Source organism: Coregonus lavaretus (genome assembly GCF_964263955.1).
Source record: "Coregonus lavaretus genome assembly, chromosome: 33".
Lineage (NCBI taxonomy): Eukaryota > Metazoa > Chordata > Actinopteri > Salmoniformes > Salmonidae > Coregonus > Coregonus lavaretus.
Genome location: NC_140020.1, coordinates 30,880,740 through 30,907,499, shown reverse-complemented (window position 1 = coordinate 30,907,499; position 26,760 = coordinate 30,880,740). Strand labels below are relative to the sequence as shown.

The window sequence follows — 26,760 nt, the reverse complement described above, 5'->3', positions numbered from 1 at the left end:
CCACACGGGATCATCTCTTGTTCACAGCACTATTTTTGCGTGTGTGCAAGTCTTTGTCATGGGTCGATAAAGGTGTAATTTGTAACATTGGGCTCTATAATTCATAGTGGATGTGCGCGACTGTGTGTGTTAGGGTTTAATAGCAGGAACCGGGTTACCGAGCATTCCCGGCCAAACCATCCTAGTTTCCCGAGATAAATAATGTCGAGAAACCAGTACATTTATAATAAATTATTTTAATGAACAGCGTGACGTGAAACTGACTTAAATTACCGTAACCTCAAATTTCAAAACCGTTACAGCCCTAATCACAGCTGGTGAGAGGATATGCAGAGATTCAAAAATACACAATGTACACATTTGGCTTCATTCAAACATTTAGACCAGTCATCACAACGCGAGCAGCCTACCATATTTACTCAACAAAGTCCCCAATAGGAAATATCTCTTAGGCTACTGCATAGCTTCTATACATTTTAATTGCTTACTATATGTGCAGGCTAAACGCAACATCTCAACGCAGTTATGGTAGATAACGTCCAATCTCCAGCTCACATTGACAGTGCCACACGTTAGTTTGGAGATTTCAGAGGCTCAAAATATAAACTGTTGCTAATCACAACGGCTGATACTGTGTCCACAAAAGCGCTCGAGAAAATAGAGATTTGCAACATTGTTTCATGATGTTATGCTAAACAAAAGTGAGTGCACGGTGGACCTACTAGTTAGATTTGCGATCAACTGCGACGTCCATGGTGCTAAATCTCCGATGGCCTAGGGCTACTATTAGTTTATCTGATTATTTAGGGGATAATCTGAGTCACCACAATAAACGGTTTATCATACAGTAAAAACAGCCACAACCTTCCCAAATTCCCTCTGGGAGAATATTAAACCCTACTGTGTGTGTTTTCTCATTTGGATTGGAGTGAACGTGCTCATCCCCGTTCCTCTGCCCTGCCCATGTTTTCCTTCACCCACTCCAGAGGTTCCTTCAGGGGCGACACCAACTTCTATGGCAAACAGGGTAGCTCACAACACCGGCAACAACCAGCACAAGCCCCCAACTGTTTCTCACCCACCGATCATATGACCATATTGATCCTAATTAATAGTTTCTGCAGTCAACTATGCAGTGTGGGGTGGACATTTTCTAGTGTTGATGGTCTGCTCCTCTTCTCTGTGTTCTGTCTCTACAGGGCATCCAGTTCTACACTCAGATCAAGACTGTTACGTCACAGTGGAAGGCCGAAGACGCCACCACGAAGAGCCCAGCCGTTACCATGCCGACCATGGGATGCTAAACGGAACGTATGCTTGTAAATGTGGTCTCTTCCTTGCACAACGTTCTATATACTACTGACATGCCTTAACGTTCAGAAGGGGTTAACAGCCAAGGGGTACTAACAACTGATAAGGATTGCAGTCATGGAATATGTTTTTTCTACAGAGTGTACTATATGAGCAACGATTTTGGAGTTTGACCCTGTTAATGAAATTGCTTCCTGTAGGGTGATGGCAGATTTTAATCTGAAATGTGTTGTTACTGTAGCAACAAATCCTCTGTTCTAACACTAGCCATATGCTGCCCCTGGGAGTCACATGAGAACGATGGACTAGGTGGAATGCAATGGGTGAGAGAAGGCCTCTGTTGCCACTAGGCAAAGATCTAGGATCAATTTACTCCCCTCGCATCTTAACTTTAACCATTAGGAGGAGAATAGCGGGACACCATAGATAAGCTTCATCCCAGTCCCTCGTGGGCATTAGTGTACCCAATCTGTGAAACGGAGACACTGGCTATGTTTCCGTCCAATTGGCGATAGATTTTCATGCGAATATTCTAAAATCCGCATAAAAACAATATGCGAATTTTCTCACCAGAGGTGTTTCCATCAAATATACTTTTTTGTGAGTTAAAGGCTGTGCTTTATGATGTGGTGCACATAAAAAAATGACCGTTTGCAGTTAAATTCCCATGTACCGAATAAAGAATACAAGGTAAATGGGTTTCCGTCGCATTTTCAACTCTACTTATGGTTTTGTCACATCAAATGTTGCATTATATAGTGAATGTGCCCATTCTGGTCTTAGCACGTGCGCTCTAGCCAATAGCTTGCAGAAACAGTGCTGATATAGCCTACCACATGAGATTATAATGGACAAAAGAGCGCGATTGACAAATAAAAATCAACTGCAGCCAAGCATCAGTCATCATGTCACGAGACCATCAGTATTTATTTGAAAGGAGCGTCAATCTCAACACCGTTTACTTCCACCACCCTGTGAAGTTCATCACTTATTTCATCAGTAGCCTAATAAACTGCCTGCTTTCTTGAGTCGTAGTGGAAGGACCACACAACATATCATCACGTGATTTCAAGTTTACTTCAATATGATGGTTATTATATCAATATTTGCGCATAAAGGCGTTTCCACTGCCATTTCTCATATAATACATTTTACAGACACAAAAAGATCCCACCTTTATCTAGCGTATTTTGTTTTGTTGACATTTCCATCAGGCTTGTCATGTTTTTTAAACATCTGAAATGTGCTTTATTCGCATTAAAAAGGTTGGATGGAAACCTGGTTATTGACACTCCGGTCAAATGATGGTTTCTACAAATGTGTTTTGTGCTGACCGGTGTCTGTGTTAGTATTTCTGATAGTCTACATTAGAAGAATCCAATTTGTTACATTATTGAGCAGTGATGCACGCTGTTTTACATGGAATAAAGATTCCAATTGAATAATGCTGCTAAGCATACTTCTTCCTATGCCTCATCATTGAGCTCTATATCAATCAATTATTCAATCAAATGTATTTATAAAGCCCTTTTTACATCAGATGTCACAAAGTGCTATACAGAAACCCAGCCTAAAACCCCAAACAGCAAGCAATGCAGATGTAGAAGCACGGTGGCTAGGAAAAACTCCCTAGAAAGGCAGGAACCTATGATGAAACCTAGAGAGGAACCAGGCTCTGAGGGGTGGCCAGTCCTCTTCTGTCTGTGCCGGGTGGAGATTATAAGAGTACATGGCCATTTAAGGCCAGATTGTTCTTCAAGGTGATCAAACGTTCATAGATGACTAGCAGGGTCAAATAATAATCACAGTGGTTGTAGAGGGTGCAACAGGTCAGTACCTCAGGAGTAAATGTCAGTTGGCTTTCATAGCCTAGCATTCAGAGGATGAGACAGAAGTTGCGGTAGAGAGAGAGTCGATACAGCAGGTCCGGGACAAAGTAGCACGTCCGGTGAACAGGTCAGGGTCCCCTAGCCGCAGGCAGAATATTTTAACTGGAGCAGCAGCACGACCAGGTGGACTTTATATACTGCAGCTATAACTAAATGGTTATCTCTCAAGCATGAATCTGGGGAAAACATGTTTTGTAGAGAAGTTGTAAATGCTGGTATTTGCGAGTCAGACACCATTTAGAGCCACACTTTGATGAGTCGTTAAGCTTTTTGGTCCCTGAAGTTCTTAATTATATGTTCTTTAGACCCCGAATAACACATGTGACTGGTAGATTATATGGATGTTTGCATTTTGTAACTTACATAAACAAAACTACATAAACAAGCTCTGACACAAGGCCATCAGCATTGGGTGTTGCAAGGTGTTTTTGGCTACAGAGCTTGCTTTTCTATTCATCAATAACAGACTCCTGACCAGGGCCCAGTGATTTTCCTAGCAAACCTTAATCTGCTGTCTGGTGGTTATTTGGGGTGAAAAAACCATTCTATATAGACATTGTGAACAGTAAAGTGTCAGAGTTTCAAACTTTAGGATTACAAGATCTGTTCATAGCCTAATCCTCACAATCTCACACACAGGCAATAGTTCCATAAACAGTGAAGGCATTAAGACTGGTATTTTGCTGCCTAAGAAATTCCTCTGTTTCGACAGACAGACCATTATACTTGTTACAAAATCCCAATAATAGAAATATGCTTCTGCTGTGCTGGCACAAAACAAATTACAGTGAGTTTCTCTTGACTGCATTGGACATGCTGAAAATTGGTCTTGTGGGCTCATTGTTTCGTTTTCTCAGCATGTTCCGGGGTGGGGGGAAACGGAAAAGGAAACTCGGGCATCGTTCTAGAGCTCCAACTTCCGACCTGAAGATCATCGACTTCATGATTTCACTTCCCCCCCCTTAGAGTTCCCAGTTGTTTTGCGGCATCTTGTGCCAAGAGCCATGAGGTGACGTTCATGAGCATAACATTGATGACGTAGTTATGCCCTACAGTTTAGCTGTCAAACAAGCTAGCTAGCTTGATAGCAGGTGGATGTTGACATGAATAGTGAAATCGTTAGCTAGCTTTTATGTATTTTTATGGCTGTGACTACCTTTGTTGCCCGAGAAGAAATGTATATCATTTGTTTTCTTTGCAATACATTTTGTGGTTTCTTCGGAAGAAGTCGCCTGTTAGCTAGCACGTTATTTGTCAATTGGTAAGTCGTGCAACAGCATTGGTCAACTGCATTCAGAAATTAGCTAAAAATAAACTTTTGTGCCTATTTTATTACCAACATTTATTTACACACCATGCCGCTATAAAGGTAGCAGCTATCGTTTCTTTATTTGCATGCAATGTAAGTTAGCTAGCTAGCACAATAATGTGTTAATTAAAGAAATGTAGGCGAGCCTACAGCTTTAATGTATAACGACCAAGGTCAGGACCATGTTCAGAGGTAAACTGGCTCTGGAAGCTAAAACAGCCAAATACTCCCTCTAAACATGAATCGATTCTCAATTGCGATATGGTCTTAGAAACATAAGATCATCTACTTTCATAACACATCAAAATAATTTCACAAATGCAAAATAGTCTAATAAAAAGCATGAGCTGGCGCACACCCAGATAAAATTATTTAGTGTAGAGTTGCTGACTAACGGCGAATAATATGTAAGCTATAAAAACAGAGAGTCGCACACTCCATGTATATAAACTCCCAGTAATGTATTGGGTAAACCACCAACGTTGCGGCATCATTGTGCCTTCTTTAGGGTAATGTAATGAATGCTTGAACCAGGTTATGTAGACAAAGAGTGCAATTAGTGCAACCAATGACAATAGTGAGGGGTGTGTCATAATTATTAGGTTGATTAGAATGAATTGATTGAAACTGTTAAAAGACAATAGTTTACAGCATATTGAATATATTAGGCTATTCTTATCATTAGCATTAGCATAGGATTAGCATCAACATACGTTGTTTAATTTAATTTCACATATATATTTAATTGTTTCCAATTTCATTACATTTTTGTTACATGTAATCTTTTGGTTCAACCATAACGCACAATAAGCATCATCAACAGGGGGAACATATTGGGTGTACGCAAATAAACTGTATAAATAATATATTCATTTATAAGACTTGTTCATAGAAAATATGTTGTTTTTTTAGCTTACAAATGCTAAATATACACTGTACTGTAAACTGTTTTAGTACAGTTGCAGCTGACAGTATTTTCCCATTACAACACTATTCTGGTGTCCTTCCATTACACACAGGTGTTCGAGACGCTATAGCTAATTAGAACAGGTGGTTGCCTCTGTCTTCTGGTAAACAAGCGTTGTAACATGGACATGTGGGAACCCTAACGCTATACAGGTGTGTAGTAATTCAACCATTTGTTATATGAAACAACTTTATGGATTATATTAAAGTAAACTTCCAATGGTTTCCAAAACCGCATTGCAAGCAAGCATTATTAAAGTGTAGACAACGCTTCGGGACTATTGTACACAATCCCATGCTGTTTTCAGTGCATCAACTGAGAACCAAAGAGGAAGCCCTCTGGTGAACGAGGGCTAGCAGCTAGCTAGCGTAGTCTTGGGAATTTGTCAGCACTGCAATGGAAATTTGAACAGAGAAGCCTTTAACAGCCTTGCTTTTTAACAGGATCAATACAGAACGATTTATATTCTTGACAGCTCCAGCCCTAGTCAGAGCAGCGTTGTGGTTTCATCTGTGATATGGTAGGTTTTCTATGGGGTTAGCCTATGTAACATGAGGTTATAACATGTTTATTGACAATTAAAAACCAATAACAGCTTAGATCAATGGTGTGGTATCTTTGACATATATTCCTGTAAACATTTAAACAAGGTCAATCAATCAAATGTATTTTATAAAGCCATTTTTACATCAGCAGTTGTCAAAAAGTGCTTTACAGATACTCATCCTAAAACCCCAAAGAGCAAGCAATGCAGAGGCAGAAGCAAAGTGGCTAGAAAAAACTCCCTAGAAAGCAGGAACCTATGAAGAAACCTAGAGAGGAACTTGGCTCCGAGGGCTTGCCAGTCCTCTTCTGGCTGTACCGGGACCGGTTTGAGTATATGTGGCCAGATCGTTTTTCAAGAAGTTCAAACAAGCAGGACTGTATGGACAGGAGAGAGAGCATCTACATTTCTCACAATATAGTCTCGACAGTATTTATCACTGATATGATAGTTGGTTCTTAGAAACAGTTGTAGGGGGAGTACTATACATGTGTCTAACATAATCCTGCTTGGTGGAAGTGTCAACTTCATCCTCCAGAAGGTTCCCTTCTGATTGGTGAATGGCTAGTTAGGGTGTGGTCAAAGGGCACATAACTGCATGCTATTGCTTTGGGGCTCTTCTGTTGGTTGTTGCTTTTAGTTGGGACCTTGTGTCTTCAATCCAGTTAGGTCAGGACTCAGGAGCAGTGTCCATTATCTAGCGTGCTGTTGGCTAGACTAAACTTTCCTCTGCATGACTGCCTCAGTGTCCACTCTCCTATTAGTTGAGTTGACTAAGATACCCTTCAGTCCCTCAGGTTTAGCCTAATTCTCCTGGCCTCTTACCCATCAGAGGGACACTCATCTCCTGCTCCTTCCCCAGAGATGTCTCTCCAGGCTCCTCTCCTACCTGCGGTGGTGCTGTCTCTGGTTCTGGTTGTGTGGGTTCTGACAGGGCTGACCCATGCCCAGCCCAAGGCTTCTGTCCTGGACTTCTCAGCCAGCCTGGGTAACCTCCTGCCCAGCCTCAGCCGACCAGCCAACTCCAGCCGGATCTTCTATGGGGTAATGTTTGACGCTGGTAGCACTGGGACACGCATCCACGTCTATACCTTCATACAGAAAGACCCTGGTGAGTTATGCTAAAACTCTACTGGCGAGAGAGGGGTTGTTTAGATGCTCCCCGATGTGTTACTTTGTGCAATGCTGTGGTATTGAGATGCCCATTTATTTCAAACAAAATTGAATTGGTATATTATTAGATGCTCATCAATAAACATTAAACTAAATGCACATCTTCATAAAACATCATTAATGTTTGCAAATTGTAAATTAAATACTTATTGCTCCTAGTGGATTTTGTCATCTCAATTGTATGTGTTTTTCTGTTGACGGATCATTCATGTGTACCTTTTGTCTGACAGAGGAGTTACCAGTGTTGGATAATGAGACGTTCCATTCCATCAAGCCTGGTCTGTCAGCATACGCAGACATGCCTGAAATGGTGAGACAGCAGCAGTTGTAATTGTCAATGCAGCAAGTGGTATTCAAATATTTCAAAAACACTTAAAATGGCTTGAGTCCCTAAAATGCACATCATAATCATAATCTCAATCTCCACTACCACATTATCTCCCCAGGGTGGGTATACGGTGAAGCAGCTTCTGAAAGTGGCTAAGAAAACCGTCCCTCGGCTGGAATGGAAGAGAACCCCGCTGGTCCTGAAAGCTACAGCAGGACTCAGGCTGCTGCCCCCAGAGAAAGCTCAGGCTCTGCTGGAACAGGTAGCGGTAGGAGCTAGGGCACTCATAGATCTGATAGGGGGCTAGTGTGTATAGAGTTAGGGGGCTGGGCCACTACTAAATCAGGTATGGCACTGTCATAGGTGTTGACACTGCATTCACCCTTTCTGCTGTTATCTCTCCGTCTTCCCACTCCACCCCCCAGGTGCAGGATGTTTTTGATGAATCTCCCTTCTTCGTCCCAGACGACAGCGTCAGCATAATGAATGGTACAAATGAAGGTAACGTCTCGTCTACCCATAACCCCTAGTCAACCTCCAGTCAAACCCATTCATCAGCACTCCTGTGGCAGGCTTCAGCAGTGCTCTCCTCTTGGTGGCATCAGTCACTGTTCTCCTTCGACAGCTTGCTGTACACTTTCTTACCCCGATCTGTTATGATGACGCTGTAGAAAAAGAGGGTTGTTGTTGTTAGAGTCTGTGTTGGTTACACCTCAGAAAGGTATAATTATGTGGTGAATGGATTTAGTGGTTTACCAAACCTTGTGTGGTGTCATTGTGTAACTGATTTGTCAGCATTTTGACCATGTCTCAAATGATAGCCCTCTTACACAAACGAATGTCAAACTAATGCGTATGCATGTCAAACAAGTGATGAGTTAACTGCACTAAACTGCACTGTCAGATCAGTATTAACCCCACTTGAATTTAACTTTTTTGTTCTCGTAGGAATCTTGGCGTGGGTTACTGTGAACTTTTTGACAGGTGAGACTTGTAACTTCTTGTCATAGAACATATTGTAATACATTATTGTCACTTTTCATACAATTTTGGTTAGGCTATTCTATTAACAGGTTGTAGGGTCAGCTATATAATGGAAACACTTGAGTAAAAGAGGGATACAAAGTACGTATATTGAAAGCAGGTGCTTCCACACAGGTGTGGTTCCTGAGTTAATTAAGCAATTATTATCCAATCATGCTTAGGGAAATGTATAAAGATTCTGGGCATGCCATTATTTTGGCTACTATGGCTATGCCCCCATAGGATGACAATGCCCCCATCCACAGGGCACGAGTGGTCACTGAATGGTTTGATGAGCAGGAAAACGATGTAAACAATATGCCATGGCCGTCTCAGTCACCTGATCTCAACCCAATTGAACACTTATGGGAGATTCTGGAGCGGCGCCTGAGACAGCGTTTTCCACCACCAACAAAACACTAATTAATGGAATTTCTCGTGGAAGAATGGTGTCGCATCCCTCCAATAGAGTTCCAGACACTTGTAGAATCTATGACAAGGTGCATTGAAGCTGTTCTGGTTGCTCGTGGTGGCCCAACGCCCTATTAAGACACTTTATGTTGGTGTTTCCTTTATTTTGGCAGTTACTTGTATATACACATACCTCAGAGACAGCTGAAATGTCAATAATATTTCTCATAAGCCCTGGCTCACCAGAATATAACCTCAATTTATACAGCCAGAGTCGATACTGAGGAGATTTTTATTCCTCAAAGGGACTCTGATCTTTATCAGATCTCCACAGCGTGTTTAACACCTCTAGATACAGATCCTGAACTGTACCAAATCAGCCTTTTGAAGATAACATCTGAAGTGTGTAACTGATTTCTATCTCACCGCTTTCAGAGGGAAATTGTCAATAAAGTTGGTTCAAATGTGAAGCATGTTTTTTAGGTCACCTGTATGCTGAGACCAGGAAGACAGTGGGGATTCTGGATCTGGGGGGAGGATCGACTCAAATCACTTTTCTCCCTAAATCTAAGGTTAGTGTCCATTTGTACAAGTTGATTCATTTTCAATAATGTGTTTCTATATTATGTTGATACAGTTTTTATTGGAATGGTAATACAATTTATTCACGTGTTTCTTTTTCCTGTGCAGAAAACCATTGAAAGTTCTCCTGCTGACTACATTACCAGATTTGACATGTTCAACTCGACATATGAACTCTACACTCACAGGTAAACAATCTACAGTCGTGGTCAAAAGTTTTGAGAATGACACAAGTATTGGTCTGCTTCAGTGTTATGAGATATTTTTGTCAGATGTTACTATGGTATACTGAAGTATAATTACAAGCATTCCATAAGTGTCAAAGGCTTTTATTGACAATTACATTAAGTTTATGCAAAGAGTCAATATTTGCAGGGTTGACCCTTCTTTTTCAAGACCTCTGCAATCCACCCTGGCATGCTGTCAATTAACTTCTGGGCCACATCCTAACTGATGGCAGCCCATTCTTACATAATCAATGCTTGGAGTTTGTCAGGATTTGTGGGTTTTTGTTTGTCCACCTGCCTCTTGAGGATCGACCACAAGTTCTCAATGGAATTAAGGTCTGGTGAGTTTCCTGGACATGGACCCAAAATGTCGATGTTTTGTACCCCGAGCCACTTAGTTATCACTTTTGCCTTATGGCAAGGTGCTCCATCATGCTGGAAAAGGCATTGGTCGTCACCAAACTGTTCTTGGATGGTTGGGAGAAGTTGCTCTCGGAGGATGTGTTGGTACCATTCTTTATTCATGGCTGTGTTCTTAGGCAGAATTGTGAGTGAGCCCACTCCCTTGGCTGAGAAGCAACCCCACACATGAATGGTCTCAGGATGCTTTACTGTTGGCATGACACAGGACTGATGGTAGCGCTCACCTTGTCTTCTCCTGATAAGGTGTTTTCCGGATGCCCCAAACAATCGGAAAGGGGATTCATCAGAGAAAATGACTTTACCCCAGTCCTCAGCAGTCCAATCCCTGTACCTTTTGCAGAATATCAGTCTGTCCCTGATGTTTTTCCTGGAGAGAAGTGGCTTCTTTGCTGCCCTTCTTGACACCAGGCCATCCTCCAAAAGTCTTCGCCTCACTGTGCGTGCAGATGCACTCACACCTGCCTGCTGCCATTCCTGAGCAAGCTCTGCACTGGTGGAGCCCCGATCCCGCAGCTGAATCAACTTTAGGAGACGGTCCTGGCGCTTGCTGGACTTTATTGGGCGCCCTGACGCCTTCTTCACAACAATTGAACCTCTCTCCTTGAAGTTCTTGATGATCCGATAAATGGTTGATTTAGGTGCAATCTTACTAGCAGCAATATCCTTGCCTGTGAAGCCCGTTTTGTGCAAATCAATGATGACGGCACGTGTTTCCTTGCAGTTAACCATGGTTAACAGAGGAAGAACAATGATTTCAAGCACCACCCTCCTTTTAAAGCTTCCAGTCTGTTATTCTAACTCAATCAGCATGACAGAGCGGTGGGTTCGTTTCCCACAGGGGGCCAGTATAAAAAATGCATGCACTCACTAACTGTAAGTCGCTCTGGATAAGAGCGTCTGCTAAATGACTAAAATGTAAATCTCCAGCCTTGTCCTCGTCAACACTCTCACTTGTGTTAACGAGAGAATCACTGACGTGATGGCAGCTGGTCCTTTTGTGGCAGGGCTGAAATGCAGTGGAAATCTTTTTGGGGGATTAAGTTCATTTTCATGTCAAAGAGGGACTTTACAATTAATTGCAATTCATCTGATCACTCTTCATGACATTCTGGAGTATATGCAAATTGCCATCATCAAAACTGAGGCAGCAGACTTTGTGAAAATTAATATTGTGTCATTCTCAAAACTTTTGACCACGACTGATCCACTGATGCAGCAAGTACAAACAGTAATAGGTCTTCATCGCAAGTCCATAATAGGTATTTGTAAAACTGCTATCCAAGTAAGATTCATTGATTGATTTGATTGACAGCTACCTGGGTAATGGATTGATGGCAGCTAGACTGGCAGCCCTAGGAGCACTGGGGGCAGAAGGTACATGGATTACATATTTTACATATCATCCTCAGCATGTTATCTCCATTTAGACAATATAGGTTTTAGAACATGTATCAACTGTTTACTTTGCCATGTTATTCATAGACCCCCATACATTATTTTGTTACTTTACACTCCAGGGTTGGAGTGGAGAGTGTTCAAAAGCTCCTGCCTGCCTAAGAAGTTCAGAGAGGAGTGGAGCTTTGGAGGACTCACCTACACCGTCAGTGGGATACCTGATGGTGAGTCAGCCAACTCATTATATCTGCTAGAAGTACAGTCAAATATGTACTGTAGTAGATCAACCTTGGAACAGTTCTTTGGGTGGTAACACAAAACGTAACATGCCGAGGTACCTCTCAAGGTGTCCTCTATGCAGGGTGGTAGGGTTTACCTGAGTTTGCTCATCGGGGGATTAGGCCTGGGTTGCTGTTGAGCAGTTTGTCACAAATGTGTGTGAAAAGTGCTATACAAATGCATTTCATTGATTGATTAAAAACTTGAGGTCATAAAAGTATCCTGTTTCTGTCCCTGTCCCAGGTTATGCGGGATACAAGCTGTGTTACCAGGAGGTGTTGAAGGTGGTAAAGGGAATGGTTCACCAGCCCTATGAGTTGAAAGACACCAGTGTGTTCTACGCTTTCTCCTACTACTTTGACCGAGCAGTGGATGCAGGTCTTATCGGTGAGAGGAAACACACACACTAGGACTTACACACACTACTTCAACCCAGCAGGGGACTCTTCAGTGAGAGGACACTCACACACACAACCCAGTTAGTATAATTACTCACTGCTAGAATTCCCCTCCTCCCTCTCGACAGGGAAAAATTACTCATTGCTGAGGTGACTGACTCCAGTGTTTCCCCTAGGCTTTCTTTCAGCAGCGGTGGCAAAGTTAGCAGGGTGTGGGGGTAATGGTCGTGGCCAATGCGTGGTTTTAGAGCTAATTTCCTGCAATTCTACACATTTTGCCATTGGGCAGAGAGTACATTTTACAGTTTTAAAGCTAGTTTCCTGCAATTCTACACATTTTGTCATGGGGCTGAGAGAAAAGTTACAGTTTCAAAGCAAATCTCCAGCAAGTCTACTAATTTTGCCATTGGGCGGAGAGTACATTTTACAGTTTTAAAGCTAGTTTCCTGCAATTGCATTTTGAAAAGTGATCTTATTTAAAAATATATTGCTCCATTATATTTTCTACATACTTTATATCTGGTTTCAGTCGTTGAAGTTTACACTGAAAACATTTGACCATCCCTAAATATATATTTTTTGCATTGGCGGCAACGATTTTGCAGCGGCGCGACGCTGCTAAATGCATATAGGGGAAACACTGGACTCAGTGGTGAGTTATCACAGTGGTGTCCATGGTCGTCGACTCATCAGTGAGTGAGATGAAAGGTTGCAGGCCCAATTGTTAGTATGATGGAGATGTACTGTGTAGCCCTGCCGTCATTATGAATGATACAGTGTGATGACAGTGCTTCTTTCTGATGGAAAGGTTAACGACCTCCATCGCTCCTCTCTTTCAGACGGGACCCAAGGAGGAATGCTGGAGGTCAGGGACTTCAAGAAGAGAGCTAAAGAGGGTGAGACCCAGATAAGCCTGAGTAGTGGGAAACTTGCTTCTCTGCAGTGTGCATGGCAATGCATTATACCCATATCAGACTTACTGCGCTGTGTACTGGAGAAGTCTCATTGGCTAAAACTGCCTTCCTCTCCTCTTTCCCCTTTACTGCACTGATCTGGAAACGGATTTCTGTTTCTTATTCCAGTGTGTAACAAGATGTCTAAGTACCGTCCGGTCAGCCCCTTCCTGTGTATGGACATGACCTACATCACCTGTCTGCTCAAAGACGGCTTCGGCTTCAAGGAGAGCACTGTACTGCAGGTGAGACTGAAGCCATAATACACAATAGTCCTTTTTGGCAAGTCAGTAAAGCAAAACCACACTTTTTAAAGCTAGCAACAAAGAAATTGAGACAGGAGCAGTTAGACGTTTTAATTTATTTAAATAAATACAAAAAGTCAGGTTGAGTGATTTGGTGTGTGTGTGTGTTGTCTCCCTTCCCTAGCTGACTAAGAAAGTCAACAATGTGGAGACGAGTTGGGCTTTAGGTGCCACATTCAACCACTTCCAGAACCTAAAGATCCACTGAGAGACAAGGAGCCACAGGTCTGGGTGGGCAGGAGGGGAAAAACCACTGGATTAGATAGTGTTAATAAATAAATGGACTGAGGAATCCTTGTTGTTTTAAACTTAACAGCCTTTATTCCTGCCTTGCTGTGGATTGTAATGTCTTGCATCTTTGACTTACTATTCGACTATCAAGATTTGACATTTCTGAGATAACATTACAATTGTTACAACTATTTTGGTTACCCAACACCTAAATGGCTGGTACCATAGTTCAGTAGATCTGTTGTTTTCATGTGACTGGCTGCTATAGCACAGTGGTCTTATATAATATACATCTCTATTAAAGCACTGGGGGCGGCTGCTGACTGAAACTCCACTGACTTGTGTTACTGTATAAAGATGGATATTTTGACCATCTGTTTAATACCACTTGGGTCTGATATTTATTTTCATTAAAAAATAAACTGGTATGTGTGTCGAGCGTGCTTTGCAAAAATATTGTGTTCAATTGTTCTACATGCAGCCCTCTGTGCATCAAATCTTCCTGTGCCTTAGTTCCAATAGCAGCTTGTGAATTTGGAACTGTTTTCAAAGTTTCCTTTCTATTAATGATGGGGGACGAAGCACATTGCTGTGGAGCACATTTCATGTCATTTTCAAATAGTCTTATGTCAGCTATTGACTTGATCAATTTATGTGAATTAAGCTAAAAACAACAGCCTTAATATTGTTTTACAAAAGGGATATCACTGCATTTTAGCCATATCTGCTCCCAGGTGAGCTTACACAATTGATTTAGTATGTTTCACAATGACATCCAGGTAATTATACATGTACTTTCTTTTAATAAAACTCATGATTTGTATACCTGTCTCTTATTTCTTTGGAAAGTCACCTGATAATTCTTTGTATTTATAAACTACAGAAAAAGTTGTCTGTTTGTACAAGTTCTAGAACATTTCATACTGCCTTTTTCTCAAAATAAAACCCTCAGCTAATTACAGATATCTACAGGGCTAAAAGTGAAGGATGCATCTATGTACAGAGAGCTCTGCCTCAAATGCCTGAGATTTGCCCAACAGACTTGACTACAACAGGGCCACCACATCCTCTGCGTACGTGTGGCTTGCCGTTGTCATGGTGACAAGGTCATGGGGTTGTGCGAGAACGACCACTGAGTCTGCCGAGCCTAGAAAGAGGGAGTAAAGGAAGAGATGAGTTCGAAGGAGGGAAGACATTAAATAAAATAACTAACATGGTCATAGTTAGGCTATGTTCCCCTGGACGATACCCTTGATTTCAGTGAAGTCCTGAATAATATCATAACAGCATCGCTAACTGTAAAAGAGTATTAGGATTGGAGAGTATTGGGGTTTTTTGCATTTCTGACGGGTTGTATGACAAGGTGTGTGTGTGTGTCTACCTTGGGCTTGCAGCATGGCATGGTGGATGTTAATTGGCTCCACCCCTGTAGTCATGGTGACCATGGTGTCGCCGGGCGACCCGTCGGCCTCCAGTAGACTGCTGTGTGTCAGAGCCTCACCTGTCAATCACACACAGGGGACATGCTGTACATCACAGGTGTGTTTGTGTGTCATATCGAACATTCCAGATGTAAGACAACGGGCTGGTTCCACATACGCACGCACACACAGGTACGTTTGTGCTGGGTTGGAAAAAACGCTTGGAACCAGGCTTGGCGACCACTGGCCTAGTTCATGTGTGTGTTACCCGTTTCTCTGCCCTCGTTCCCCAGAGCCTCCTCTCCGTGTCTCTTCCTCATGTGGACGTTCCTGCTGCCGCTCTGAGAGAACGTCTTCCCACAGATCCCACACTGGTGGGGCTTCTCTCCTGGAACACGATATACACAGTAACACATATCAGTGGCAGCATCTTAAATGGCACCCTATACAGTGCACTACCTTTAAGCATAAGGCCATAAGGCTCTGGTCAAAAGGAGTGCACTATATAGGAAATAGGGTGTCATTTAAGACACAACCAGTGACACACACTGAAGCTAAAGTTATGTGTTCATAGACAGTAGGAACTCGATTTCCACATATTCAGTTGACATAGTTAAACAAAGCTAACTGTTGTAATTTCACTATATATAGAATGAAAAGCTGAAACTGGCGTGTTGTTCCCACCTGAGTGTACGAGCGTGTGTTTGCGTAGACTGGAGTACTCAGCGAAGGACCGACCACAACCATCTGCTTCACACAAGAAGGGCTTCTCACCTACAGACAACACACACACCAATTAATGATCACACGTTTCCTACACACACACATGCTTGAAGGTAGATACAGTATTAAGGCTTCTCACCTGTAGACAACACACACACAATGATCACACTTTTTTTCTCAGACCAAGCATTATACCACTCTCTCCCACACAAACACACTTAGCACATATCCTCCCACATCACTGAAAACACTTGAAACATATAAAAGACATTTACTTTACTTCTATGCTGTACTACCGGATACAGAGCAGACTAAAAGAGATGTCCTTCCTGCGTATGTGCGCTTGAGCTCTAGCTCTGTGTACCTCTATGTGTGTGTGTGTGTGTGTGTGTGTGTGTGTGTGTGTGTGTGTGTGTGTGTGTGTCTGACTGTCCCCACCTGTGTGTGTGCGTTTGTGGTTCTTGAGGTTTCCTGCGGTGGTGAACTTCTTGCTACAGTTCTTCTCCTTGCAGATGAAGGGCTTGTCTCCGTTGTGAGTTCTCATGTGGACCTGCAGACGCTGCAGTACGTAGAAACTCTTCCCACAGCCCTCCGCCCCGCACCGGAACGTACGGTCGTTCCTGACACACACACGCAAGCAAGCACATACACAGACGTATATGAACATTTGAGGGGATATTTGAGAATATGGAGAATATGGTGTGTGTGTGTGTGTGTGTGTGTACCTGTGTGTTTTGAGGTGATATTTGAGGTGAGCAGGCCAGGTGAAGGTTCTGTAGCAGCCCTCAAAGGAGCAGCGGAGGATCTGTTTAGACGACAGCGTACGATTGGTCCTCGTCGGCTGTTCTCTCTTCGCCCCCTCCGACAGGAAGCTGGGCAGGTGGTCACCTAGGCAACAAAAGCAGAGTGATATCATGTACTGAAGTCTTCCTGTGCATTATAGTGCACAGGAAGAGTACCTGCTGCTTTTGCAGCGGCTAATGGGGATCCTAATAAATACCAAATACCCAGTATCAGCTAAATATAACACTTGTTCTTCAGTCAGTGGCCGGTTGGTGAATGTAAACTAGGGCTGACCCCATTTAGTCGACTGGTTGATTTATTTTCATGATGCACAACACAACAATCTGATTGGCGCCTGTCTCAGTGGACTAATCCATTGCGGAGGCCACAGGGATGGCACAGTCCATCACTTAGACATGTGATACTGAAATTGTATATTGTTATATTATGTAAAAAAAATCTAATGTTATTTTATAACAAATGCGCATTCTCACGTGTTGGATATGGTCACGGTTCTGAAACATTATATTCAGTGCACCGTAGAATTGGTGCCTTTCCCCATGTTGCTATGTGCATAATAGCTAAATTAACCAGCATATTGGGATTGAGAACAATGCGGCGGAGGCAGCAGCAGCAGAGACGAGGGAACAGCTCTTGCCTTAAGCCCTATTCAAACTAGATTCATTTAACTGGGGAGGGGAATATAATTATGTGCACAAGCACAAAACAACACATCTGTCATTTTAGTCCTGTCCGAATCTGCCATGGCAGTAATTTGTACATGGCAGGAGAGTAACAATTCCAGCCAGTAAAACATATTGTGCCTATTTAATGTAACCCTTGCTGTTTATAGATAGCAAAGCAGCATAAAACTAACCTAAACGTTTGGAAATTATAAGTTCACTTTCGCATTCATAGACTTAAAAACGCATCCCAAATGCAAGTGCACTGTTTAGCTCACATCTGAAGGCTTGGGGGCATTTAGGACGTCGACTGCGGATCGCTAAAATATTCTAATGATTATGATCACATTTCCTCAATTCAAATATTATGGAGACACTATACCAAAGATGGTTTGGTATGGTTTAGAAACTTGGGAACCAAGCTCGAGTTATCAGTGTAGCCCTATTATCGCCTGGAGTTGTTGAAATATCTTCACGCCTAGAAAAAAACCTCTAGGCTTGCGTCATAACTGTCAATTTATTTGAAAAAAAATTAAGAAATACAGGGGGCAGTTTGGAGAAAAACTAATCCTGTCCGAATGGTCCTCTGGAATAACGGACATTCTGGGGTAATAATTACATAACCAACGTTCTCTAGTAATACTAGTCCTCCTATATGAATAAGCCTTAGCCTAATTGTCTAAGAAAATTGAGGAGAGAGCAAACCAACTTAATTAGGTCTATAATCAATACCCTAACTGTTAAATGTGCCTGGAGTATAGATCATCCATATACAGTACCAGTCAAAGGTTTGGACACACCTACTCATTCCAGTGTTTTTCTTTATTTTTACTATTTTCTACATTGTAGAATAATTGTGAAGACATCAAAACTATGAAATAACACATATAGAATCATGTAGTAACTAAAAAAGTGTTAAACCAAATATATCTTATATTAGTAGCCACCCTTTGCTTTGATGACAGCTTTGCACACTCTTGGCACTCTCTTTTTTTGTTAGAACAGGCTGGTATTCCTTATTATTTAGTGTTGTTTACACTGTTCCAAACAGGCAGAAAAATAAATATTGTAATCTAACAGCACCGGTTTGTACATTTTGTCACACATAATATGCACGCAGCTCTCGCTCCTATACCCTCCTTTTTCTTGGTCTGCTTTTTATTACAATTATTATTATGATCATCATTATAATAATAAGTAATGTCGTTATCATGAGTAGGCTTTGGATAGTAGCCTTGTATAACCACCATTGAGCTGCAGGCCTAAGAGCGCATCCTGTTTAGTCTTAATACCTTAACTTACTTAGGCCTATATTTCTATATATAGGCTACTGAATCAATCAATCATTTATTCGTTCATGCCATCACACAGCATACGAGACATTCATGCTTTGAAATGCAATCAAGCATTTTAGTTTAAATGAAAAAACAAATAATTAGCCTAAACAATAAATAAACTGCAACTGTTTTTAGTCTGCTGTAATAAAAGGCTTTATGTTATTTATTTTTCATTAGACCAGACTCTCTGGTATACTTATTTATTTAGTGTTGTTTACACTGTTCCAAATGGTCAGAAAAAGTAATAATAATGTAATCTAACAGCAACTGTTTGGCACACATAATACTCACGCAACAGTTGCTCATATACCCTCCTGCACGCACCACTTTTCCGTTATTATTTCAAATTTTTTGAAACAAGTAATTTTTTTCATTTAACTTCTCCAATTTGGACTATTTTCTGTATGTCCATTACATGAAATCCAAATAAAAATCCACTTAAATTACAGGTTGTAATGCAACAAAATAGGAAAAACGCCAAGGGGGATGAATACTTTTGCAAGGCACAGTAAGTCAAATGTCTTCCACAGATCTGACTTCTCCTTTCCTTCCTGAGCAACCAGTAAACATTCGCCTGTTTCGAGTTTCTTTTTCACGTCCTCCGCATCCATTTCTGTCGACATTACTGTGTTCCGAGTCTGTTATGACCAATATATTGATGTCATTATGATAGGCTATAGGTCAGGCCCTATTGGACACATGCATGTGATGCTTACATGTTTCACGTAAAGAGAGCAAGGGTTGAGGGAATAGGGAATGTGTTTCCTAAACAAATTAGGGATTTCGGTTACAGAACTTCTGTCTGAAACAAGTAAGAAACTAAATGGCTGAAATGATGTTTCAGCTTCAGCACGGACAGCACAATAGACACCTGCTGTGCTGTGGTGCCTTTCCGCAGCAGTAGGGAGGAGAGTGAGACAGCGTGCGTCAGTCACACAGGCACTCACTGTCATTTTTTTTAACAAAGTGTGACCATCAGGCTCTTTCTTGAGTCATTTGTGTGTCTTCATTATTGAATCAAACAGTGTGCTTAAAGCATCAGACAAGCTCAGTGCATATGTAGTTGGTTTTATTCAAACACATAAGGTGTGTAAATAGAAAAATAATTGAAAGAACACAACTCTCGGTCGACCAATCTTTTTTTTTTCTTTTTTTTTTCGGGGACAGCCCTACAGTAAACCATCATTAAAAGTCAACCCACCACCATAAAAACCCATCAAAAAAATAAGTGAGACATTACTGTTGCTGCCATTCCCAGCCCTAGCGTCCTGGCTAGCCTTGGCATCTTTAGCCAGCTGTGCCCGCGTTGCTGCGATGAGGCTGTCGTGTGCCAGCTCCTGTACCCGCAGGTACCAGGGGGCAGTGCCGTCCAAGCCACACTCCCCAGACGAGATCACCTCTTCTTCCTCCTCCTCTGCCCCATCTGCTGAGAAGATTAGTGGCTCAGAGGAGGCTGCTAGGCCTGGAGAAAGAGGGTGGGAGGGTGGAGCAGGAGAGAGTTTGTCAGGGCATGATGAAGTGTCCTTGTCACGTTATCTCAGTCCTACAATATAAACAAAACAAGGTCATAAGAGAATAAATGTGATCATTTGCCAGACAGAGACAGAGCATAGCACAGACAGATCATCCAGAGATGAGATAATGACACTTGTCGGTGCATTTGCTTGACATTTCAAAGCTGCTTTGTCACACCAAAGTACAGATAACAATTAAATACAGCATTCATTTCAATACTAGGGATGAGCACGGTTATTCGAATATCAGATTGGATGATAAATAACATATGGCAGCTGCGAGTTGACTAGACGACATTGTGTCTCTCTCCACCTCCCTGAACACCATTTCCTCACACACCGACCCCTCCCACACCCGCTTCTGCAGCAGCAGAGTCACCGTATCTCCCTCGTGCAGCAACTGTTCAGGTTAAAAAAGCTAAGTAAAAAATAGTATTTGGACAAATTTCACAAAAAGTGTACCAAAGTACATGGTCAAAAGTATGTGGACACCCATTCAAATTAGTGGATTTGGTTATTTCAGCTACACCTGTGTATAAAATCGAGCACACAGCCATGCAATCTCCATAGACAAACATTGGCAGTAGAATGGCCCGTACTGAAGAGCTCAGTGACTTTCAACATGACACAGTCATTGGATGCCACCCTTCCAACAAGTCAGTTCATCAAATTTCTGCCCTGCTAGAGCTGCCCCGGTCAACTGTAAGTGCTCTTATTGTGAAGTGGAAACGTCTAGGAGCAACAACGGCTCAGCCACGAAGTGGTAGCCCACACAAGCTCACAGAATGGGACCGCCGAGTGCTGAAGTGTGCGGCGCGGTTGCAACACTCACTACGGAGTTCCAAACTGCCTCTGAAAGCAAAGTCAGCACAAGAACTGTTCGTCTGGAGCATAATGAAATGGGTTTCCATGGCCAAGCAGCCACACACAAGCCTAAGATCACCATGCGCAATGCCAAGCGTAGACTGGAGTGGTGTAAAGCTCGCCGCCATTGGACTCTGGAGCAGTGCAACTTTGTGGCAACAGTTTGGGGAAGGCCCTTTCCTGTTTCAGCATGACAATGCCCCCGTGGACAAAGCGAGGTCCATACAGAAATGGCTTGTAGAGATCAGTGTGGAAGAACTTGACTGGCCTGCACAGAGCCCTGACCTCAACCCCATCGAACACCTTAGGGATGAATTGGAACGCAGACTGCGAGCAACGCCTAATCACCCAACATCAGTGCCCGACCTCACTATTGATCTTGTGGCTGAATGGAAGCAAGTCCTCGCAGCAATATTCCAACATCTAGTGGAAAGCCTTCCCAGAAGAGTGGAGGCTGTTATAGCAGCAAAGGGGGGAGCAACTCCACATTAATGCCCATGACTTTGGAATGAGACGTTCGATGAGCAGGTGTCCACATACTTTTGTTTAGCATTTGATCCCATTTTCCTAGCACACAATGACTACATCAAGCTTGTGACTCTACAAACTCGTTGGATGCATTTGCAGCTAGTTTTGGTTGTTTTATCTATTTATCCTGGTACTGGTCACTATTACTCTGGTTTACATGTATATATTACCATTAATATATTACCATAAGTATTTATATATTCCTGCTTCCAGTCACTTTTCAGCCCTGTTTACATGTACATAAATAAAGGGAACACTAAAATAGCACATCCTAGATCTGAATGAATGAAATAATCTTATTAAATACTTCTTTCTTTACATAGTTGAATGTGCTGACAACAAAATCACACAAAAATGATCAATGGAAATCAAATGTATCAACCCATGGAGGTCTGGATTTGGAGTCACCCTCAAAATTAAAGTGGAAAACCACACTACAGGCTGATCCAACTTTGATGTAATGTCCTTAAAACAAGTCAAAATGAGGCTCAGGAGTGTGTGTGGCCTCCACGTGCCTGTATGACCTCCCTACAACGCCTGGGCATGCTACTGATGAGGTGGCGGATGGTCTCCTGAGGGATCTCCTCCCAGACCTGGACTAAAGCATCCGCCAACTCCTGGACAGTCTGTGGTGCAACGTGGCGTTGGTGGATGGAGAGAGACATGATGTCCCAGATGTGCTCAATTGGATTCAGGTCTGGGGAACGGGCGGGCCAGTCCATAGCATCAATGCCTTCCTCTTGCAGGAACTGCTGACACACTCCAGCCACATGAGGTCTAGCATTGTCTTGCATTAGGAGGAACCCAGGGCCAACCGCACCAGCATATGGTCTCACAAGGGGTCTGAGGATCTCATCTCGGTACCTAATGGCAGTCAGGCTACCTCTGACGAGCACATGGAGGGCTGTGCGGCCCCCCAAAGAAATGCCACCCCACACCATGACTGACCCACCGCCAAACCGGTCATGCTGGAGGATGTTGCAGGCAGCAGAACGTTCTCCACGGCGTCTCCAGACTCTGTCACGTCTGTCACATGTGCTCAGTGTGAACCTGCTTTCATCTGTGAAGAGCACAGGGCGCCAGTGGCGAATTTGCCAATCTTGGTGTTCTCTGGCAAATGCCAAACGTCCTGCACGGTGTTGGGCTGTAAGCACAACCCCCACCTGTGGACGTCGGGCCCTCATACCACCCTCATTGAGTCTGTTTCTGACCGTTTGAGCAGACACATGCACATTTGTGGCCTGCTGGAGGTCATTTTGCAGGGCTCTGGCAGTGCTCCTCCTGCTCCTCCTTGCACAAAGGCGGAGGTAGCGGTCCTGCTGCTGGGTTGTTGCCCTCCTACGGCCTCCTCCACGTCTCCTGATGTACTGGCCTGTCTCCTGGTAGCGCCTCCATGCTCTGGACACTACGCTGACAGACACAGCAAACCTTCTTGCCACAGCTCGCATTGATGTGCCATCCTGGATGAGCTGCACTACCTGAGCCACTTGTGTGGGTTGTAGACTACGTCTCATGCTACCACTAGAGTGAAAGCACCGCCAGCATTCAAAAGTGACCAAAACATCAGCCAGGAAGAATAGGAACAGTCCTTTATTGGGGGTGTCTTGCTAATTGCCTATAATTTCCACCTGTTGTCTATTCCATTTGCACAACAGCATGTGAAATGTATTGTCAATCAGTGTTGCTTCTTAAGCAGACAGTTTGATTTCACAGAAGTGTGATTGACTTGGAGTTACATTGTGTTGTTTAAGTGTTCCCTTTATTTTTTTGAGCAGTGTATATCCTACCACCAGTCACTTTTTATGTATAAACCAACCTCAACCACTCCAGTACCCCTGCACATTGAATAAGGTACTGGCACTGACCTGTATATACATATATTCTCGTGTTTCTTCAACGTATATCGCACTTCCGGTGTTTTTTTATTTTATTATATTTTCTATATTAATATTACCATCACTGCAACCGGCCGTGATCGGGAGTCCCATAGGGCGGCGCACAATTGGACCAACGTCGGCCTAACGGGGGCTTTACTTGGCTCATCGCGCTCTAGTGCCTCCTTGTGGTGGGCCGGGCGCCTGCAGGCCGACCTCGGTCATCAGTTGAACGGTGTTTCCTCTGACACATTGGTGCGGCTGGCTTCCGGTTTAAGCGGGCGGGTGTTAAGATGCGCGGTTTGGCAGGTCAATGTTTTGGAGGATGCATGACTCGACCTTTGCCTCCCGAGCCCGTTGCAGCGACGAGACAAGATCGAAATTGGGGAGAAAAAGGTGGTAAAATACAAACAAAATAAACAAAAACTAAAATATCATGAATAATGATGAGTAAGAAAGTTACAGAGGCTAGATTTCGGTTCCTGGCCCAACACTCTTAACCTCTAGGCTACCTCACTCATCATGATTATCCCATAATCATAGTAGCATCCACATTCATGTAGAAGTGTTCACAAACATCTTCTATAATAAAAATGACACAATACATTATTCACCATTCACTTCCTATTGGACAAAACAGAATCTGAAACACAACAAAAACCAGCTGTAAATGCATTAAACTGGTTTGTAGAGTCACAAGCTTGATGTAGTAATTGTGTCAGGAATATGGGACCAAATAATAAACCTTTGACTACTTTAACACACGATAAGTGATATTTGTTCAAATACTTAGGTCAGCTCCCACTCAGCCCAGTCAAAGTTCTTCTCTGTCCTGGTACCCCAATGGTGGAACCAGCTTCCCCATGATGCTAGGACAGCAGAGTCCCTGCCCATTTCCGAAAACATCTGAAACCCTCTTTCTTCAAAGAGTATCGACATCTCCTATTCACATTACAGCACCACATGCAGGCATGCCCTAGAGGAAAGGAAACTGTCTATTTACATTTACATTTTAGTCATTTAGCAGACGCTCTTATCCAGAGCGACTTACAGTTAGTGAGTGCACACAATTTCATACTGACCCCCCTGTGGGAAACGAACCCACATCCCTGGCGTTGCAAGCGCCATGCTCTACCAACTGAGCTACAGGGGACTTGCCCATATAGAAATATGGTGATAGAAGTGTTATATATATGATTTGTTTTATGCCTGGGGCCTGCGTCTCCATACCTTTGGCGAGGTTGAGTAGGACATAGGAGGTGCTCTCTGACCGCTGCAGGTCATGGAGGACGAGAGGGGGGCTGGGGGGCGTGTAAGGGTTGCGGGGGTGGTGGTGGTGCACCACCATGGAGCTCCGCTCTGCGCCCCCAAACTCCGAAAGGGAAGGAGACCTCGCTGACACATGGCTGAGACCACCCTCTGGGGAACCAATCACAGATTACATTAGTGCCTAGAGGACCAATGAGAGAGCATGTTCATAGAGAGATTTAGTCCAAGTTGGAATATGTCATATGAAAAACACAAGGTCTCTATATGGTAGATTGTATATGATGATTTCCAGTCATTATGTTTGATGGCTGTCTGATGCTGTCTGTCTGACCTGTCAGGCCCAGCTGTGTGCATAGGGAGCTGTCTGCGGGGGCCAGCAGGGGAAGGCAGATGTGTTTGGGCTCTGAGTCCTCCAGACCCTGCCCCAGTGGGATGGATGCGTTCTGGACAAACTGAACCAGCAGCTGCAGAAGTGAGGAAGAGAGAATCTATCAAACAGTTCTGTAGCTAAGGGTGGATCTGTAAATGCAAATGGAAGACTCCAGATACATACCACCATGTATTAGTGTTGGCAGGTGAATAGCGTGGAGTTCTTACCTCAGGTTTGGAGTCAAACTCATCTGACAGCATGGATTACGCCTTGAGAGATCTGTTGGGATAAATCAAACTATTCATCAAACTGAGGAGGAATTTTCATCCTTACACAAACTTACTGTACTTTACTATCCATTACTTACCCCCAAAATGAGCTGTTAAGTGAGATGTCCTATTAGGGTTGGGGTGAGAATGATCATCTCGGTTTCATCAGTTTCCAGTGCTTTCCATTCATGAAGTCATCATAAACCTAAATAGATTATATAAACCTCTTTGGTTGAATGACTTGTTGAAGCTAGCAACCAACATCTCAACAAAAGTGCATGCTGGATACAAAGTTTATTAGTTTACAACTGAGATGTTAGTCCGTAAACTCACTATGAATCACAACAAGCGTTGCATAGTTGTAGATATCTGTGAAAGCTAACGAGTTAGCTGGCTAACTAGCACAGCCTCTATGTTTAGCTAATGCAACATCAATAATGTTGGCTGCCTAGCAAACTACCACCACCACCACCCCCACCAGCACAGCAGCTACTATTTCTCCAAAAAGAATATAGCTACATCCCAGTTACGATAGATTACCGTTGTGTTACTTACTGGTCAACATTAAATCCAGAGTTTCTAAACCCATAGCCGCAACATCGCGAGACTTCCGGGAACGCTTGTGAAACAGACCAAACAGACCAGGTCGGGGTTTGGGGTTTGGGGTTTGAGAAATCAATGTGAGAAGTACAAAATAATTCCTTAGTTGGTCATTTTCTCGAAATCTAAAGGAACAACCTTGAATCGAGCCAATGTCTTAAATATTTGAACATGTCATTACTCCAACCTCATGAAAGTGACAAACTGACAAGTTTTCATTTTCGTCAAAAACCACCATATCCAAGGAGTGCCTTTGATTGGACGGCCTGCACATGCGCAGTTCCGCGCGAGACGACCGTTGGACCCGATGCAAACGTCGCCATGACATCGCATACAAGCGTGATCGAGGATTTCTATTGGATAAGCAGTTTCTGCCTATCTTTATACTGTATGGTCTTTGTTAATTCCCATTAAAGATAAAAAGGTGGATTGAAAACTGTGGCTAGTTTAACGTCAGCTAGCTAGCGGGTGAGTTTGTTAACATTGCAGTTAATAGCTTGCTAGCTTCTTATGCCAAAACAAAGCTTCTCAACAGTCAATATATGTCGCACATCTACGCTATTATCAATACACTAAGACAATAAATGAATTACTAAAGATTAATTTAAACGTTTTACCTTGTTTCCTTATTTGTACATCAAATAAATGTACCAAACAACCCAATTCTACGGCACTTCTTGAGAGATAAAAATGGTACTTCCGCATTTCAGTTTTTTGCAAAAAGGAAAGGGCAGTTGATATCTGCTGGTTGTTGTGTGGTATGTCAGCTGTAGTCTC

The 26,760-nt window shown here is 42.9% G+C and overlaps 2 protein-coding genes across 12 annotated transcripts; one reads left to right on the top strand and one right to left on the bottom strand.

Annotated features, from left to right (window-relative positions):
- Positions 1-1,246: 1,246 nt before the first annotated feature.
- LOC311108793 (ectonucleoside triphosphate diphosphohydrolase 5-like) lies at positions 1,247-13,725 on the top strand (the record flags this gene model as incomplete). 7 transcript variants are annotated; one of them, XM_084151548.1, is made up of 14 exons in its annotated part: positions 1,247-1,311; positions 6,853-7,131; positions 7,424-7,503; positions 7,640-7,783; positions 7,947-8,022; positions 8,470-8,505; positions 9,439-9,527; positions 9,646-9,725; positions 11,500-11,561; positions 11,705-11,806; positions 12,105-12,248; positions 13,099-13,155; positions 13,342-13,457; positions 13,642-13,725. In XM_084151548.1, the coding sequence occupies exons 2-14, from the start codon at positions 6,885-6,887 to the stop codon at positions 13,723-13,725; spliced, it is 1,317 nt and encodes a 438-aa protein (XP_084007674.1). In that variant the 5' UTR covers positions 1,247-1,311; positions 6,853-6,884. The 7 variants fall into 7 exon arrangements, with proteins under 7 accessions (XP_084007674.1, XP_084007676.1, XP_084007677.1 ...); XM_084151550.1 differs by having other exon boundaries at positions 1,255-1,319; positions 6,883-7,131; XM_084151551.1 differs by having other exon boundaries at positions 1,257-1,311; positions 6,883-7,131.
- On the bottom strand, positions 13,555-26,760 carry LOC311108792 (zinc finger protein 410-like). Of its 5 annotated transcripts, none has more exons than XM_084151544.1 (12): positions 26,601-26,760; positions 25,482-25,588; positions 25,342-25,393; positions 25,076-25,208; positions 24,706-24,925; positions 19,936-20,157; positions 16,618-16,780; positions 16,331-16,512; positions 15,854-15,943; positions 15,438-15,557; positions 15,130-15,249; positions 13,555-14,895 (listed from the first exon to the last, which is right to left on the bottom strand). In XM_084151544.1, exons 5-12 carry the CDS (start codon positions 24,821-24,823, stop codon positions 14,795-14,797), a joined length of 1,116 nt encoding a protein of 371 aa, XP_084007670.1. In that variant the 5' UTR covers positions 24,824-24,925; positions 25,076-25,208; positions 25,342-25,393; positions 25,482-25,588; positions 26,601-26,760; the 3' UTR covers positions 13,555-14,794. The 5 variants fall into 5 exon arrangements, with proteins under 5 accessions (XP_084007670.1, XP_084007667.1, XP_084007671.1 ...); XM_084151541.1 differs by having other exon boundaries at positions 24,706-24,894; XM_084151545.1 differs by having other exon boundaries at positions 25,939-26,708.

Bases quoted from the DNA above. Each gene is read 5' to 3' on its own strand.
- LOC311108792 (XM_084151541.1), bottom strand. From the start codon at position 25,374: ATGCTGTCAGATGAGTTTGACTCCAAACCTGAG. The intron at 24,895-25,075 runs GTCAGACAGACA...TTGGTTCCCCAG, and splicing joins CACACAGCTGGGCCTGACAG to AGGGTGGTCTCAGCCATGTG. The intron at 14,896-15,129 runs GTAGACACACAC...CCCTCTTTCTAG, and splicing joins TGCCATGCTGCAAGCCCAAG to GCTCGGCAGACTCAGTGGTC.